Below are 13748 nucleotides of genomic sequence, written 5' to 3'. Positions count from 1 at the left end.
GGGCATCTTCTGGCAGCTGGGCTGTGAGTGTGGTGCCCTGGACCTTCTCCCTACCCCTGCTGAAAAGAGGGGTGGTGGGTCAGGCTGGGGAGCCAGGACTCCCTGTGTGACTCAGACCTGCCGGTGACCGTGTGAGGCTGCTGGGTGACTGCAGCATCCCTGCGCAGACCCAGGCAGGCAATGACAAATAAATAACAAGAGCGGTGTCACCCCTTGGCCCTGTGGCTCTCTCCTGTTGGGGAAATATTGACTCCAGTCCCAGTGCCTTGGAGACATATGTAGGCTTGGAGAGGCACGGATCATCGCTAACATTGGTGCCTTGTTTCAAGGCACACTTGCTAATTCAAAGCATTTCAGTCTCCTCCATCACTCCTACCTTCCCTTCCAGCCTCTTCCACCACCTTGAGAGTGAAGGACAGGCCGAGAAACAGCACAGTGCGGATGGTCTAAACATAGCCCCAGAAATGCTTAAACTCGGTTTTCCCACAAGTGCTTACAAGCAATAAAAAATCCCAACTTTTTCTTCCCATTGCTTAACTGGAAGAAACAATGAGGAACAGGAGTGAAGACAGACCAGTTACCATTCCTCACAGATTATGCTTAAACAGAGAAAATTCAGCTTTTCACTACTCACTGCAGAGCCTACTGCCACCAGATGGTGTGGAGAGCAAAAGAGTGAGTGACTTCAGGAAAGAGCCCAACAAGTTCATTAAGGAGAGCTTTCCTGACAGCTATTAAAAATGATGGGCTGACTGCAACTATTTGCCAAACAGTACTTTGGCCAACCAATGGCATAGCCAGAGGGGGAATCCTCCACTTATCAGGTTATACTCTCCCACAAACTTCTGCTCCTGCTCAGGTGGAAGTAAAATATTGGGGTAAACAGCTCTTTGGTCTCATATCATGCAACAGGTATTGTTACACTGTAGTTATTGGACTTCTTTGGTCCAGAAATAACTTTCATTCCTTTGTTTTTTTTGACTCAGTTTAACAGAGGAAAATCTGGACAGAGACAAGATTTTTGCTTTTTTTAAACAGCATTCATTGCCAGTTTATTGAAACAATGGTTCAGAGTCTGCAGGTCACTATCTACTTTGCTTTGTGCATCAGGTAGAAGGTGGCTGGAGTGAAGGGCAGGGAGTGAAAAGTCATCATAGTGAAGGTTGGTTCCCAGAAATCACACATTTCTCTTGGTGTTGTGGGCAAGTGTCTCCACCTCCTTCATGAAGCGAAGGCACAGCTCCTCCTGCCATGGCAAAGCCACGCACTGGACAGCCACTGGCAGCCCCACAGCTCCTTCCACAGCCTGCAAAAATTAAGCACGGTGCTGAGTCAGAGCACCAGAGCACCTGGGGAGGCACAAGAGCAAACTCTGTCTTTTGACATTATAGGAAGAGAAGACAAAGGAAGACATACAAGGGGACAGTGAGACAATTGTCAGGCTGATGTACACCAGCCTAGCTGCACCACATGCAGGGTAGTAATATGGTGTATGCAAACTACGTTACTAAACAAGCTCCCAGTCTCATCAGGACAAGATAAGCCTTGGGACAACATGCCAGAGGTGTCACTGTACCAGTCATAACCTTCTGCTAAGACTTAAACTCTTTCCCCACTGACCTCTTTCAGCCTCTTATCCCAAGGGTCTCCATAGTGCCCTCGGTAATGCTTCAGTTCTTCTTCGTCGTCTCTTGTGACCGTGCTGACTGGCACCACCCCAGCAGGGAAGTTTAAGACATTGTATAAATTGGTATAGGAGGTCGCAGCTGGAAAAGATCACACAAAGCATGCAAAATGGCAAGATTTAGTGTGCTGGGTCAGAAATGACTTTCAGATGATGATTTAGGTCACAGGAATTGGAGTTGCTGGACCTGAAGGAACCATGAAACATGCTGCTTTCAAAGCGACTTTTGATGGGTTTCGGGCCACATGGCTGCTGAAACCAGAGAGAGACCCATGCCTTCACCTGTCAGTTGGGTGGAGGTTAGATCTACTCTGGAAGAGAGATACAAGTATTTGGTCTGATTCAGAGTCTGCATCTATGTCTCACATACCCCAGGAGAAAATCCCAGCTATCTTTGCAAGATAACCCAGATGTCTGGTTCTGTAACACTGTCTTGGGGATTTTGGATCCCAAAGGGCCATTGCTAGAGAGGTGGAGGATGATGACTGTTTACTGGAAGCTATAAAAAAATAGGCATTTTTCTGCAAGTCACAGACAACAAGCCTTTCTGCTCTCTGCAAATTCTTGGGAAATGCAAGAGCCAGATTCAGGAGAGCCTGGCCTTGTATTAAAGTCTGCTACCCCTCTGACATGTATCCTCACAGCCACTCTGCTGCAAGAGTAGCTCTTGCGCTTTCCACAGGACAGACAATGCAGGGCAAACTCAGCCACGAATGACTGGGACAGATGTGCCAGTAGCTGCTGCCCCATAATAATCCAAACACCTGCAGCTCAGATGAGGTGGGGGCATGAGAAGACCCACCCAGAGGAGACCTCTCCTTTGCTTTCTTCCCTAGAGGGAAGACCAAGCACTGCACATGATGTGGGGAATGTCCAAGAGACCAAAATCTTGCTCTAGCTCTGCCCACAGTCAGCACCATGAATGCATCCAGAGACACCTCAGTGATTACCAAATAACTTCCCAGCGTAGCCATGGTTAAAGGCTGGGCCCAGCGCAGGACAAAGAATCACATCCAGCCTTAGCTTCCTCCATTTAGCAATGAATTCAGTGCAGTAAGCCTAGAAGGAAAGATAGAGGAGATGACAAACAATGTCTGTTGAACAGCAGTGACAGATCAATGCCTATAGCATGGCAAAAGGAGAAAAAAGCCTTCCTGGATACAACTGAAAAATCAGATAAAATCTGAGCTGTGCTTTGAAAGAGCCAATGGATTTTGTTCTTCCACCCTTAGGTTTCTTGTCAGAATACCATGTGCTGCCCAAACCTAGACATTAATGCTAAGTGGGCATTTCAGAGTTGATTTCTTTAAGTACTAACTCAATCCTTTCTATGAATAGTTTTGTCTTTGAATTTTATTGAATGGAGATCAACAGTAGTTTGAACAATTATGTCTAGCTGGCTAAAAAAAAAAAAATCATAAAAGCTTTGGTTATTTTGGTAGAAGACTCTAGGAGACACGAGTTAAAAATATTTTCACAAAATCTTTCATTCTGCATCAGGATACAGGTAAGAAAAAGAAGTAGCAAGAGACAGCTAGGCAAGCCCGAGGTGTTCCCCCAACCATGCAGGAGGCACAGCTTCAGGCTTGTACTGTAGATCCAAGAGAGATCTAGATTTATAGTCTGGTTTAATGCAGCTTTGTTGAACATCAGGCAATGAATAAATCCATCCTAAAGAGCTGTTCCACTTTGTCTTAGTACATAGACATGGGTGGACCACAGTATGGCTGCTTCTGCAGCCATATTCTGGTTACCAGGACACATTTGTCCCATGGTCCAGCCCCTGCTCTGCACAACTCTCTCACTCCAGGCTTTCTGTACAAGGGTCTTCTCCATCTCTCACAGAAGTCCCAGCCATGAGGCTGTTTTTTAGTTGACCTCAATTTCCATCTGCAGTCTGAGATCCTTCCTGCTGAAAATTCAACAAATGAGATGGGTTTCCAGGAAATACAGTCTGTGTAGCTAACCTGATTTTTTTTTTTTCTGAGAGAAAAGCTGATCACTAGCCAAAGGTTTTGAATCAGCTCTTGTTTTCAGTAGATGAAAAAATGTGAGTATGGTTTCACTGAAGAAAAATGATTCAAAATATCTCCGAGGCCAACAAACTTTTAAAAGAGTTTTCTTTTTGGTTGTTGTTGGTTGGTTTTTGGTGTTTTTGTTTTGTTTTGTTTTGTTTTGTTTTGGGGGGGGGGAGAGGAATCTCTTTTCACGTAAAAAAAAACCCTAAAGCCATTTTGTTCCAAACACTGCCATCAGCCCAGTGACCAGGCAGGTTTGCAGGAGTTTTCCCTCTGCCCTGTAGTCTGTCAGACCTGCTGCAAGTGAGTGTGCACGTTCATCGAGTGACTGGCACTGATGGAGGCTGCGTGGTACAGGCTGGGGGCACGTTTCTTCTCGGGGAGGGTTATGAGGATGCCCCAGGGAACACAGATCCTGCCCTGTGGGAGGACACCAAACCAGCTCAGCTTCTTCAGCCTTGCAAAACACCAGCTGAAAAGATTGCTGTCTATAAATAGATCAAGGAGGAGGGAGGCAGTGGAAAATACCAGAGAGGAGAGGCGCTACTTAAGCACAAGAACAAGAATAAAACGGGGATAAACTGGAAGTGAATAAACAGCATGGAAAATATGAAGGTTTCTAACAATCAGAGCAGGGAGGAGAGAAGCTGGCCAATAAAAACAAATGCGATCATGTGATGGTGCAACTCAGCCTCCTCTTTTGCGCTGCTTGATGCTTAGTGCAATTTTCCCCTGGGGCACATGCCGCCCCAAGATCAACTGAGAAAGGCAGCAGACCAGAATGTTAAGGCACTCCTTTGACACACCTGATTTCTGTCTCCCCTACCACTTGGGAATGGACCACACGCCAACTCAAAATGGCTTGGGAAAGGCCATGGACCAAAGCATTAAGACATGCCCTTAACCTAGCTGGTTCCTGCCCCCCTCCCTTATTGCTTAAGAACAATAATAATAATCAATACCTCCTGACAGCCTAGTACATCTGTACTTGGGTTATGGCCCAAAGGGAGTAATACCAGAACTCCAAGACCTAGCAAGCTTGTGCAACTGGTAGAAAGTACCAGAATATTCCACCATCCAAGTTGGGCTGAAATGGAAAACTATCTGATGGAAGTCAACTATCTCAGACCCTATAAACAGAGACCCTAAGCGAGACCCTTCGAGCTCTCCTGGATTGCAGTGGGCTATGGATTGCAGTGGGCTATGACCAGCAACTCCCCTGAGCTGGGATGCCTCTCAGGCACAGACTCCTCGAGGTTTGAAGATCATCTGCCCACAAAGCTGATGAAAGGCCAAGGTAAGGTCAGACTTCTTCTCAATTATCACCCGTTGAGAAATACTGATGCACTGTGAGTATTTGCTCCAAACTCGAGAAGACAGAAATTTTAACTATAGGCTAGCCTCTCCCATCCACCTCTTGACTTATTTATGTGCTTAAATATGCAAATTTGCCTTCACGAGTGTGGATGTCTATGTATTTTACTGGATATCCAAATATTTCCATGCTCTCTGTGTGTATGTTTTGTGTTTATACATATATACATATATATACACTTTGATTTAAAAAGCCATGTAGTAAGTTAGTGTGAATCTTGTCATTCTCAAATCTGTAATTATTCACTATTTTAATTATAACATATTCTACCAAAGCACCTTGTTAATCTTTAAACTGATTGATCATTAAGTACTGCTAAAATTTGATCTTTTGTCTGCCTCACACTATTAATAAATCTTAAATTGCTACCAAATCACAACTGTGTCAAATATTTTCATCTGTGACAAAGCATAAAGAGGAACCTGATCAGTTTGTGAGCAGCACTGGACTCAGTTGTCCAGGAGAATGTGTGCTGTTCTATGTTCCTGATCCCAAATGAGTTCATACAAAATCCACCTGAGCCAAGGAGTTCACAACCACAATTTTCGACTCCTAAGGTCTCTGCTTGACATTTCAAACATGGTCTTAGCTAGTGACAATAGCACCTAACGTCTGAAATGAAGAATTTGCACCAACAGATGGAAAGAAGAAAAAAACCTGTAGCGGCTGTTCTTATGCTATTTCTGCTTAGGAAATGCAGGGCAAAGGATAATCTTTCCTCCCCATCCTCTAGTAAGTAGAGACCGCCAAATGAACGTCTATTGCCTTGGGCTCTTACCACTCCTTGCAAATCTTGACTTTCAGAGAAAAACCCAATGCTTTATTTCCACATGATCCATTTCCAACCCCAAATCCATCACAGAGCTCAAAGCAATTGCTAAGAAACTTTGGGGATCTCTCACTATATTTAGTAAAGGGAAAAAAAAAATATCACATTACCGCCACTGCTTCATGCTGACCCCAAAGGTTTTTGGCAGACCTGGAAAAGTGGCAGAATTAATCAGCTTTGGGACTGTGGCAACAGAAAACAATTAACAAACTGCACAGGCAGCCCACTATTTTTTTTTTTTTTGTTATGGAAACAGCATGACCCTTCTGGGAACAAGCTATAAGATCACCCAGCTAATTCCACTGGGTTCGTATGTGTTTACAGGTACATCAAAAGAGCTTACATTAAAAGCACACCACCATGTCTAGGTGCTCTGGCACCTAGACAAAGATTATAGCAGTCTTCTAAATTAATTTGCTCCCAGTGTGTTGTGTCTCAGTCTCTCTTGGAGGGACAGGTACTTCACACCACACTGGACCTGCATGCAGAGATCTCTGCATTAACTTGGCAGATGATGCTCTGCGTATCAGAATCCACCTGCTGGAGAAAGTAGCCTGTATCTCTCTGTGCTGATCTCCATGGAGACATCCTAGACCTGACATGACAAGGATCCTTCAGCTCTTAAAATAATCTCTGGCTGCATAGCCCTGGATAACACTGTGCTAAGCCCAGGTGGTGCTGAGGCAGCATATACTCATCTGGCTCAGCCTGTGCTGCACAGCCCCATGACGGGGCTTTGCACAACAAACTGGCATCTGCTGTGGACACATCCATGCGCAAGCCCTTTCTCTAGAGTTACTTCAGTAAGCCTTACCCCACTCCACAGAGAGCGCTGAGATCCCGAGCAATTCGTGGGTACTTTCAGAGGGAAGAGAAAAACTTGGGGTTAGTCAACAACAGTGCAGCTGAAATAGCTGGTTAATACATGATTGCATTTTGGGAACACTTCTTGGCCTAGCAGAAGTGTCTCTGCAGAACAGGTATGGTTTCCACTGAAGTAGTTTTACTCCCGCAATAATTTATACTTTTAACCACAGCCACCCATGCCAGTAAAGCTCTAGACCACACTGCTAAACCTGGAGGGCATCTTCTGGATGTGGGGATGCCGTTTAGACCCTTGTTAGTGATACCCATTCTCTTGGAACCCATTGCTGCATGAGCTGCATGGCTCAGGGGTTCCTGAGAACAGATCATATTTTGACCTCTCCATGCAAAACTTCCACAAAGGCTGTCAGACCCGCTTGATAAGTTCAGCACGGGTTTAGGGACTAAGTGTATTTAAGTGTATTTCAGTACGAAGCCTATCAGGCACTTAAAGCAGCAAAGCATTCCCAGAAGGGAGCAGCCTACCTCCCTGTACACGGAAATTTCCCCCACCTTGCAGATTTCCTGTAACACAGATGAGACACGTCTGCACACTTACTATGGGTTTCAAAATGATAGCCAAGATCCTTTTCACCAGAGCAGGAAGCCTGTAAGTATTGAACTGGGATTTCAGGTTGGGATCCACGATGTCTCCTTTGCTGGAAGGGCAGAGAGTGAAGTCATGACAAGTCATCTGTGCCAGAGCTCCAGCAACAGCAATGCTGTTTCCAAAGCAGGGTTTTTCTTAGAGGGGAGTTGCTAGAAGACAAAATCTCCCTGTTTCAATCTGAAACGCTGAACAAGAGATGCTCATGTGGGGTTTAGATGCTCAGGTGTAAAGGCTCACTGCAAAAGTTATAGGGAAAGAAGTACTTTACTGCCAGTATTGTCAGTGCCATAGAGGCTCTGGAGTGCTTTGCAGCTGTGGGGCCACGTACAACCCTGGGCATGTATCACCCTGAAGTGAGTGAGTGGCTGTGTGGGTGTTTGGCCACGAGCCAGGGCTAAGCCACGGCACCCCATAGGAAGTTCTATAATGTGTGATGTTTCCCATGTGCCATGGACTAGTCACACGCATAAACCCAGTTGCAACAGCAGTGCTGACACACAGTTTCTTATTACCCGACTGCATTATCCGTGTATGTGAACTGCTACTGTGAAAGTAGCTGCTGCTCATGTTAAATTCATCCTTCCAGAAATTGCTTCTCTGATGCTCGTTATTCAGTTTGCACCCACAAGAATATAAACACTCTGGATGCAAACAGTGACAAGTGTCAAGTCTCATGGCCCACAATGAAACTGAGATTTTACTCACAGGCAGTCCACCAAGCGAGCAGCACCATCTGAGAAAATCCCTCTGGTGAACAGCTCATCTACCATGTAGTCAATCTTGGGCGGTGCAAAGGGAACAAGCTGCAAGAAAAACATCCTTGTGCAAGAGGCAAAAAAGATAAATGATTCATAAAGCACTCTGTGAACCTCCCTGACTCACTAGTGAGGTGAGTGGGACATGCTGGGAAGCTTAGGCCCTCCTTGCTGCTGTAGGACAGCAAGACCCCATTTTCAAAGGGACCTGGGTTAGCAGCATCTGCTCACTGTCCTTTCACATCTCCAAGGCATTCACACATATTATGACCTGGCACAGGCTGCACTCCTCCACACATTAGAGAAGAATTTTTAGAGGCTTCAAAACACCAAGTATTTTTAATTAATTTGCATTATTGGAACAGCTCCCATATAGAAATCCCCGCTGGTGGAACCACAGAATAATTTAGGTTAGATGAGGTCCCTGTGGGGTCAGCTGCTCCAACCTCCTTCCCACTTACCCACTAAGAAATTTGTAAACTGCTTTTAACAGCTAGGGATTGTGGAAACTCTTGTGAGCTTGATATTTATGGGAACACCAAACATGATGGAAAAAAACAGTGCTTTAGAAAAAGGGTGACTTGAAGATATCTGAAGGTGATTCTCCTGTCTGCTAGGCCAGGAATATAATCAAGATCGTTCCAGTCTGAGAAGCAAACTGTTTAATTTGCCTTCCTCTTCATGACCCTTGCAGCGGGGAGGGATGGTCCCTGTTTTATATGCAGCAAAAGTGGAGATGTGAAGTGACTTGTCCAAACTCTGTAAGGATCAGGATAACAGCTCCAGGCAACCACAGGCAGGAAAACCCACCGTATGCCCTGCATCCTGGAGGAGCTTTCTTGTCTGCTGGATGGCCCGCTTCATGCTGGGAGAGGGCTGGAAGTAGCCGTCTCCTTCATAATACCCAATCCGAAGTGGCTCTGAACTGGTGTAAACCTGTGGGAAGAGGAGCCATTACTTGCACACATAGGATGTACAAGACTGGACCATTCCCATGGCTCAGGAAGGCAGCAACTAAGGTCTCCTGGGTTGGAGGAATGATGGGGGCAATAGGGCTGGTGGAAAGCAGTGTTGTCCAGAACATAGGTCTGCAGCAGTGGTCCTTGGTGTGGTCTTTCTGACACCTCCTCTTGCCATGTGAGCATGTCCCAGATTTGGGACAGCAGGTGTGACAGCACCTGTGCAGACCTGAACATGCCTGGAATGCCTGGCTAGGCGCAGAGTTCAGGGGCCTGTTCCTCTAGGGTAAGCCACTGGTCTTTATTGTCTGGGTGTTGGGGACAACTGAAAGATCCTAGGATCCTAGAACTTGAGCCGGAAAGACATGATTAAATGTCAGAAGCAGAGAGCTAATGGCAAAGGGCAATGATTTCTTAGGTCAGTGACTTAAATCAGGATCTCTAAGTAAAGGTGTGAGGGGTGAATGCCTTAGTAGAAATCAGCACCTTTAGGGATTGGGCCAGGATGGAGCCAACAAGCTTGTTTTGGACATTGCTGGGAAGGGAAGGAGTCAGTATCTGGCAGGTCTCGTCAGGGCAAGCCAATGGGGACCTGCCAACACCGTTGTGTGGCTGCTTCTTGTGGTCGCTCATGCTGGGTGTCCTCTGTTCAGGACACTTGGTTACCTGGGTCCTTCACTATCTTGAGATGTAAAACCAGACAGGAATCTCACAAGATCTCATCTTGTTGCTGGGCACTGCCTCTGAGCCTTACCTCCTCATCAAAGGGGAGTGGGGGCACGGTGGGGTCCAGCCGGAACATCTCCTCACAGAGCAGCGCCTTCATGCAAAGGGCCAAGCTGTCCACATCTCTTGCCATCGGCCCCAGCATCCCCGTCACTGCAAGCACAAAGGTTCTATCACTGCAGGCAGATGGGCTGGTGCTGTCTCACAGTTACTATGTGGGGCCCAGCATGGAAGAGTTTTGATCAGGCCAGGGAAGAGGAATGGGGAACAAGTGTAACGTGCCAGTGAGCAAGGAGATCCAGCAGAAACCATCTGTAAGTCTCTCAGAGCAGAGGCAACCTGCTGAGGCTGACCTGGGCCAGGCTGCTGTAGACACAGGCCCTGCTCAGGAGGAGGGAGGACTGCAGCCCTCCTGCCAACAGCAATACCTCCTGCCAGCTGCTGATGCCAGCACAGTCTCCTGGAAGCATCTCCAGTGAAATATCCTAGGCTTTTGGGACGCACATCTCACACATTTCTCACTGCTATGCATTGCACTTCCTGAATGGCTGTTGCTTCGATTCTGCTCAGATTCACTACTCTGCTGCTCAGATTCAGCTGCCACTGTCCAGAACAGAATAAGTGGTGCAAAAAGGTAATCACACAAGGCAGCCCTGGTCTGCTAGATCACTGGTTTTGACTGGCCACAAGACATATAACTGAGCAAGCACATTTGCTGACATTTCAGCAGTAGGAGGAGATGTAAGAAGCAAAAGTTTGACAGTAGCAATATGTCATCTGGATGGTCTTACCTGATTTCATTCCTGTGATAGGAGAAACTACACCCAGTTTGCTAGGAACATAACAGAGAAGCAGATTAGCAGCAGCTCTTGCTCTAAGGCAGGTCACCATGCTGAGTTGCTCCCAGTCAACATCTAGGAGGGCAAAAGGTCCTGCAAAGACTTGACACTTTCCAGGCTAGGAAGACTGCCATGGGCTGTACGCTGCTAGGAGCTAGAGACATTTTTTATAATCAGTTTCCCTGGTGCATCTGATTCCTCATCTGTGAACGAATCACGTCTGATAAACAGAAAACTCTTACGAGTAAAGTAAGGGCTGGAAAACATCTGAAAAGGAAATGACCCTGCAGTATTTGCTTGCAGCATCCCGGCCAGGGCTATTCAAAGTTGAATAAGTCTTTGCTGTGTTAATGACATGTAGACCACCACATCATTAATAGAGACCTTAGCCCTCGCTGACACAAGGAACCAGGCAGGTTAGTGTGCTAACTTAAAACTGGAGGAAACCACGGACACTACTGCGAAGTTTGATGCATTGTGGGGGACACTTTGCAGTCTCCATGGTGGGTGGAAGAAGAGGACAGATGTCGGGATGTACCTGATCCTGTTGCCTGTGGGTTTGAGCCCACACAACCCACAGAAGCTGGATGGCAGGCGGATGCTGCCAGCCACATCTGACCCGATGCCCAGGATGGAGCCTCCTCCTGCGATCAGAGCTCCTTCCCCTCCTGAGGAGCCCCCAGGGCTCTTCTGGTGGTTCAGAGGGTTCAGTGTCTGGCCAAAGATGAGGTTGCTGCAGTCATAGCTGGGGAGAAGATCAGCAGATGAGTGAGGTATTTCTGTCTCTGGAAACCATAAATACAGGGCACAGAGCATCCATGCAGGGATGAGTGTGGAATTAATCCCAGCAGGTAGAATCAGCATGAAGTAGATTTGTTGGGACAGCGAAATTTAAGAAGAAAGAGGCATCAAATATAAGAGAAATAATTTCAGATTGAGGAGGCAATTAAGTCAATGTGCATGATTAGCTTGGGTAAGGGTGGAAGTTTGTGCATGCCAGCCCACCCTCTCTCAGACAGCAAGAGTCACATGTCACAGGCACATGAAGGAGAACACGTGATTACTTTATCATCGTCTGTGGGATGTTGGTTTTCACAAAGGGGATTGCCCCCTGGCTCTTTAGAACCTGGACAATGACGCTGTCTTCCTCCTTCACTTGGCCCAGAAACTTCACCATCCCTCCAGAAGAGACATGGCCCTTGGGGATGGGAAGCAAAGCTCTTTAGGTACCAGGAAATATGCTGTTTGAAGCTGTAACAATAACAAACTTAAGTTCTGATGCCTCCTGTGACAAAGTTCCAACCTAATTTTTCTCACAGGCAGAACAGGACCTGACTAGCCCAGGGAAAACCAGATCAGAACAGGCTAGAAATTACTGCAGAAAACAAAATTTTCATCTGAAGAAAGGCAGGTTTGTTGGTCCCACAATATTTGGTCCAGAACATCCTTGTCTGAGGAAACTCTTAGCCAGATATCCTGGCCTGTTCCCAGCCCCAGGTCAAGAGGCAGAGGAATTAGGGATGTACCTTGCAGTTTATGTGGTCCTTGATGCTGACGGGAATGCCATAGAGCAGCCCCTTCTCCTTCTGCTTCTTCAGTTTTTGGAGCTGATCCTCACAGCCATGAATGAAGTCTATCACGCAGTTCACCTCCCGAGTCACCTCCAAAGCCTCTCCAGAACAGAGAGGAGCAGCAATGAATGGACAGAAGGAAGGAAACAGTATTTAAACTGAGTTTTCAAGATAGAAATTCAATCTCCTCAAACCTCCACTATTCATTACTCAGACCTTACCTAAAAAGTTTAGATGTTTCTTGCTGGGATAATCTTCTGCCCTGGATCTCTGTCTTACTTATTTGCTCATAAACCACCCTTCAGACATCACAGTATTGACAAACTGTAATCCCCAGCATTGCCAGTTCCCTCAGCAAATGAGCTGTTTTTAAATTTGAAAGTCCCCACTGCAGAAGAGCTCTGCACCACCTCTCCCATGCTGGAGGTACCACTCACTTTGCCCATGTAGGAGTAGAGGACACTTTCTGGGGACAAGGACCCCTCCTTCAGCTTCTCCACCAGCTCCACCATTGTCAGTGAGAGGACTTGTGCAGTCTGGGTGCCTGGGTTCTGCAAAAGGTAGTGGGTGCAGAGGGAGGAAAACAACAGAAAAGGTTGGTGTTGAGTTTGCAAATACCCATTTCTAACATCTGCCCAGCAATCACCTTGAATGGACAATTTTAGGAGACATTCCCTGTAGAAATGCAAACCTCCCACATAGCACTGCATGTGGTGGAGTGGGGAATTTGCTGATGGGGAATCTGCTGAGTCTTAGTTCATAAAACCAGAACCAAAACAGGCAGAAAATTGCTTCTTGACTGGAGAATTGCCTGAATCTGTAAGAGAGGTTTGACCTGTCTCTGTTTACTCTCCTAGAGGCCTTCAACCCCCTTCTAACTCAGAGACAATGTGTTGAATAGCAATTCAACCAGTTAAAGTTTTACAAAATTTATCATTAACATGGTAAAAAAAGTGTGTGGGCTGTTTGCGACCTTCTCCCCCAAGAAAGAATATCAGTACGTATTTATTATGGGTTAAAGACAAATCCCAAATCCAAGGATCTGACCTCCTAAAATCCAGATGCTTCTTTACCTGGGCATGGGCAGGAGGAAATGGCTTTTGGTCACCGATGTGCAGATGTTGGAGAGATATGAACCCCCCACCCCATACTTTGAGGATGATGGGGCAGACAGGTCCCTGTGGAGGGGCAGAGGTAAGGAGGATGGGAGAGGAAAGGCTTGAGAGTAGGGACAGATGAGGAGAAAAGGGCATAGGGAGGTCTGGGGTGGTGATCTGGTTCAAGAAGTTCACAAACTCCAATCCATCTTTCATCCTCAGGATTTCCTCAGCAGGTCCATATTAAGAAATACATCATTTACACTGTCTTTAGAGGAGGTTTTTTCGTGACAATGGAGGGTGGTAATACTCAAAAAAATTGGTGACAATCCAAAACGTGCACATGCCATAACCACCCTTCAAAGAGGGATTGATCAGCATCCCCCCATTTCTTTGGTTACCCCTTCCTCCCCCCCCCCCC

At 46.4% G+C, this 13748-nt stretch overlaps 1 protein-coding gene across 1 annotated transcript in view; it reads right to left on the bottom strand.

The window, feature by feature from the left end:
* Window positions 1-71: 71 nt before the first annotated feature.
* Window positions 72-13748, bottom strand: part of LOC113482732 (vitamin D3 hydroxylase-associated protein) — a 16561-nt gene continuing 2884 nt past the window's right edge. Inside the window, exons 2-15 of the mRNA XM_026853718.1 lie at window positions 12668-12781; window positions 12186-12329; window positions 11724-11857; window positions 11198-11404; window positions 10612-10652; window positions 9849-9973; window positions 8946-9071; window positions 8086-8183; window positions 7330-7429; window positions 6721-6764; window positions 6017-6056; window positions 2635-2743; window positions 1621-1766; window positions 72-1306 (exon numbers count right to left, since the gene is read on the bottom strand). Of these exons, the coding sequence (XP_026709519.1) occupies window positions 1178-1306; window positions 1621-1766; window positions 2635-2743; window positions 6017-6056; window positions 6721-6764; window positions 7330-7429; window positions 8086-8183; window positions 8946-9071; window positions 9849-9973; window positions 10612-10652; window positions 11198-11404; window positions 11724-11857; window positions 12186-12329; window positions 12668-12781 (1557 nt within the window). The 3' untranslated portion in view covers window positions 72-1177. The remainder of the gene's footprint in view (window positions 1307-1620; window positions 1767-2634; window positions 2744-6016; window positions 6057-6720; window positions 6765-7329; window positions 7430-8085; window positions 8184-8945; window positions 9072-9848; window positions 9974-10611; window positions 10653-11197; window positions 11405-11723; window positions 11858-12185; window positions 12330-12667; window positions 12782-13748) is intronic.

The sequence above is a fragment of the Athene cunicularia genome (genome assembly GCF_003259725.1).
Source record: "Athene cunicularia isolate RWA chromosome 8 unlocalized genomic scaffold, athCun1 chr8_part1, whole genome shotgun sequence".
Taxonomy (NCBI): domain Eukaryota; kingdom Metazoa; phylum Chordata; class Aves; order Strigiformes; family Strigidae; genus Athene; species Athene cunicularia.
This window is presented reverse-complemented; position numbering and strand designations above follow the sequence as displayed.